The sequence below is a fragment of the Penaeus monodon genome, chromosome 13 (assembly GCF_015228065.2).
Source record: "Penaeus monodon isolate SGIC_2016 chromosome 13, NSTDA_Pmon_1, whole genome shotgun sequence".
Classification (NCBI taxonomy): Eukaryota; Metazoa; Arthropoda; class Malacostraca; order Decapoda; family Penaeidae; genus Penaeus; species Penaeus monodon.
In genome coordinates this window covers 3,441,507-3,446,506 of record NC_051398.1, presented here as the reverse complement: position 1 = coordinate 3,446,506, position 5,000 = coordinate 3,441,507, and the positions used below count along the sequence as shown (strand labels likewise).

Sequence of the window (5,000 nt, the reverse complement as noted above, 5' to 3'; positions counted from 1 at the left end):
GCCGAGAGAGAGAAGTGGGAAAAAAGGGAATGAAATGACGAAAAGGGGATTTTTTTTTTTTTTTTTTTTTTTGATAATGTGCGGATTAAAGATTGTTTGAAGTGATATCGATGGAGTGCATAAGGATAAAGTGTGTGGTGAATTTGACATGAATATTACCTTTTTTGGGGGGGCACTCGGTTGCAAGTCTGTTCAGTGAAGATCGTGTGGTGATTTTTTTTTTTTTTTTGGCGTATTTTTTTCTCATTTGTATGGTGTTTGTTTTAAAATTATTTGTTTGGTGTATGGTTGCCGTATTTGTTGAAAATATGATGCTCATCTTTCGAATGTATTTGGGTTAATGATGTAGTTTTCATACGTTTCTAAGATTTATTTATTTGAATGTGGGTCGCCGCTCTATAGAAACTACTCGTTGAAAAGACAATACCTCCCGTTTATCTTTATCTTATCTTAAGGCCATGCTTCCCATAAACTCATAGAAAATAATTGTGTTACTCATCGATTCTTTGTGAAACGTGTACCAGTTTATGACATTTATAGTCAATGAGGAATCAAAATCATGTTTTAGAATTCTGCGCAAAGGAAGCAAAACCAGTTTACTCTCAATAAGCTCATGAGGCTTGTTTTTATCACACGAGCACTGATGTCCCGGTGTTTGGTTTGGGTCAGTGGAAAATAATTCATTCTTTGTGTATGTTTACAGCTTTATATATATATATATATATATAAATATATATATATATATATATATATATATATATATATATACATACACACACACATATATATGAATCGTATTCATATTGACAGATGTAGAAAAGGTATGAATCAGAATGGATATCTTCACAATGCAAGAGATGTATTTGACCGGTTTCGATTGCGTCTTCGTCAGAAATACATGTATTTCTGACGAAGATACAATCGAAACCGGTCAAATACATCTCTTGCATTGTGAAGATATTCATTCTCATTCATACCTTTTCTACACACATACACACACACACACACACACAAACAAACATATATACATTTATGTATATTGTACATATATGTATATATATTATATATGTAAATATATACACATGTATATATATATATATATATATATATATATATATATATATATATATATATATATATATATATATATATATATATGTATATATATATGTATATATATATATATATATATATATATATATATATATATATATGTGTGTGTGTGTGTGTGTGTTTGTGTGTGTGTGTGTGTGTGTGTGTGTGTGTCTATATTTATATCTATCTATCTATCCGCCGTGTGTGTGTACAATACGATAGATTTTAGCGTAAATTAGGTGATAAATAATGGCGATCCAACAGAGCTTATCTAAAAGGAACCGAAACCCTTCCAGGTGCGACGATGACGCGAATCCTCAGCTGCGTGATCCTGTTGTGTTTCGTGGGCGTGTGTCTCGTCGAGGAGGTCCTGGATCCTCTCTCGACGTTCTGCAGTCACGCCAAGGACCCTGAGCACTGCAGAGACCTTCGTCAGGTCGAGGATGAGTCGGACAGAGAAGCGGGCGATGGGGTGGGCGGAGACACGAGGATAGACGCGGGCGGGGACGGAGAAGCAGACGTCGAGGGGGACGCGGAAGGAGACGAGGGAAGAGACGCGGGCGGAGACGTATCCTTGGGCACCTTCGCAGCGTTCCCGATGTACGCTGCGTATTACCATCTCAGTAAGTACTTCCAAGGCAGCAGCAGGGCCCTGGAGGGGAACCTGCACGACCTCACGCGCATCCTGACTTGCCTGAAGGAGGAGGAGTTCACGCCCGACCTCCACCTGCACTGCTTCTTCCCCTTCTACTTCTCGAGGAAGGAGAGCATGAGGATGTCTCACAAGCTATGGAAATTCACAGGAGTGCTGTTCGAAGGGAACCTCGTCACTCCCTGGGCAGACCTCCCTGGACAGCTGGTAGAGGTCCTCAGCGGAACAGCCCTTCCCTCCGGGCCCACGCTTTCACCGACAGCTAAGCAGGACGGGGCGTCTACACGAGACAACGATGACGAGGACGAAGGTAATTCAGATCAAAGAAAACCCCATAACTCCCCTCCCGGACCCACACTTACAGTCACCCTGGACACTGGTAATAACGACGAAAACATCCATGACATCAAGGACGTGACTGAACTCACAAGAACCGAAGAAGAAGCAGAAGACCCGAAAGGAGACGTCACCAGCGCGTCCTCCAGCCACCGGCGAGTGAAGAGGCAGTTCAGCGGAGGTGACGTCATATCCGTACTAGCCATCGCAGTCTTCGGCGCCTTCCTCTTTTATGTCCTCTACTACCACATCAGCAAGTACCTCCAGGGACGCTCCTTGGACTCCTACTGGGTGGAAGATCACCTGCGACAGATGACGAGGATCCTGCTGTGTCTTGAAGATGAGGATTTCGTTCCTCGTCTCGAGTGTTTTGCGAGTTCGAGGAACTTTTGAGACGCAGAGGTAATGGGAGAGTGGCTGAGCAAGAGCTAGAAACGAGAGATGTGCGTTATATTCATTACATTAATATTTATTATATCTATTACATGGCTATCGGAAGATATGACTTGTTTACGGATGACTAGTAAAGTGCCAGGATGTTCCGATTTCAGAGGGCATATTGAACTATTATTTACTCTGTACTTCACATTCTTATTTATCTATTTATTGTATTACGAAAATCACAGTGTTCATAACAGATCATCCGTGACCTATGTAATTAGTGCTCAGTCTCACCTTATATAATCAACGTACGGTATTCGATCCATATGAATGAACGACAGTTTTCTAAATTATTTTTTATTTAGTTCATCTGATTATGTGGTGCCCCATATATATCGTCTCAATACCAGCCTCTCTTCTTTTTCTCTCATTCTCTCTCTCCCTCTCCCTCGTCATTCTTCTCCCTATCGCCTCACTCTGTTCCTCTCTTTCTTTATTTCCCAAGACAATGGCAGTTAGTATGGCCAGGTACTCGGCAACAGACATGTGTTCAACGTATACCTTTACCACAATGCCATACGCGCTCCTTCGCTTAGATGGTTGGAAAACTGACGGAAAATTCTAGTGATCATACGCGCATATTTACAGGCACTTAAACATACACACGCATACACATTCACGCATACGGGCACGTACGCACGCACATATACACATTCACTCATTCACACACACTCAAACAAATTCCTACACACATAACGAATTCATTCTTAATTCAATTCATCATCATCACTGTTATCAAAACTTCAGACCGGGAAATACAGCATCTCAAATCTACACAGACATATATACTAACCAAGAATGAAAAATCTACGAAAGAAAGGAGGTAAATTAGACAATAACAGTATGAAATAACACAGAGGCAATAACAATTCACAGTTAGCGGTGAATCAGTGTGTAAAGTGTGGTATAATTTAGGCCTGCGGTTTATTACAGTCTGTTACGGTGTCTTTTTATACCTCCAAAGGCATGGTTGTTACATGGCGAGAGACAGTACATCGTTTTACTATAATGACATGTGTGTTGTTTTTTTGTTATAATGACTTGTTTGTTCTTTTGCTCTAATGACTTGTCTGTTATTCTTAAGAGATGAATAACATTCTCATTAAGGTGTCTTGGGTAATATTATTACTATTTATACTTATGCAGAAACCCATGATTATTAAAATACTGGTTTGCATTGTCGGAATTCAGTATGTAATTAATGTTATTGTTTAGAGTCGATTAGTACACTGTGTTGGGAATATAAGCATATTTAGATAATTTGCTATTGATCTGGTGTGAAAGAATGTGATTTTATAATCGTTTACAATACGAAATTAATGCTGAGGAAACAGACGTTGAGATCGTCATATTAAAAAAAAAGGTTTAACTTCGTGATTTATCAAATTGATATCAATTTCACTCTATGATATTTGAGATTTTTTTAAGGCGACTTTAGAGTAATCAGAAGAAAACGAATGTTTAGAATTTTTTTTTTCTTTCTTTTTTTTGTGATATGAATATTATATCTTAGTTACCCCTTCATTTCAGTTTTCAAGTTTTCTATGTCTATTTTATTTTCATTACCATTATTATTTTATTTATTTATCTATCTATTTATTTATTTATCTATCTATTTATTTATTTCCTTATCTATTTTTCGGTGCCTTTTATTCCATTTCCCGCACCTTGATACATATATGTATTATGGTCTGTATTAAATGATTTACAGTTATCGATAATCTCTTAATGCGTATATATATAGCCTTTTACTTATCTTTTCATTATCTTGATATCTTAATTTATCAAGTGTCTCTTCATTATTCTCTTCATTACTTTCCTTCGTCATTACGCTATCTATTTATTTATTTATTTTATTTTCTTAGGTGTAAGTACAAAACGTTATAATGTTATTCTGTTATCCAATATCTCTGCTGTGTTATATTGTGTGGCATTTTGTATATACTGTTATTTATCGCTAAATAATATTGGGCAAATTGATGTGACTTATTTTATTTACACCTGTGATAAGTCAGATGATACATATATAATGGTATAAATATATAGACATACATACAACCGCCAAAACACACACATACACATATATGTATACATACATATATATATATATATATATATATATATATATATATATATATATATATATATATATATATATCTGTATGTACACACACACACACACACACACACACACACACACACACACACACACACACACACACCACACACACACACACACACACACACACAATATATATATATATATATATATATATATATATATATATATATATATATATATATATAGAGAGAGAGAGAGAGAGAGAGAGAGAGAGACAGACAGAGATAGAGAGACAGAGGCAGAGAGAGAAAGAGAGCGAGAGCGAAAGCGATATATATATATATATATATATATATATATATATATATATATATATATATATATATATATATATTATATATATATATATATATA

At 36.4% G+C, this 5,000-nt stretch overlaps 1 protein-coding gene across 1 annotated transcript in view; it reads left to right on the top strand.

Annotated features, from left to right (window-relative positions):
• The window catches only part of LOC119580023, a 4,116-nt gene extending 230 nt beyond the window's left edge, over positions 1 to 3,886 (top strand). The window contains exon 2 of the mRNA XM_037927875.1: positions 1,392 to 3,886. Coding sequence (XP_037783803.1) covers positions 1,400 to 2,476 — 1,077 coding nt within the window. The 5' untranslated portion in view covers positions 1,392 to 1,399 and the 3' untranslated portion in view covers positions 2,477 to 3,886. The remainder of the gene's footprint in view (positions 1 to 1,391) is intronic.
• The last annotated feature ends 1,114 nt before the right edge of the window (positions 3,887 to 5,000 follow it).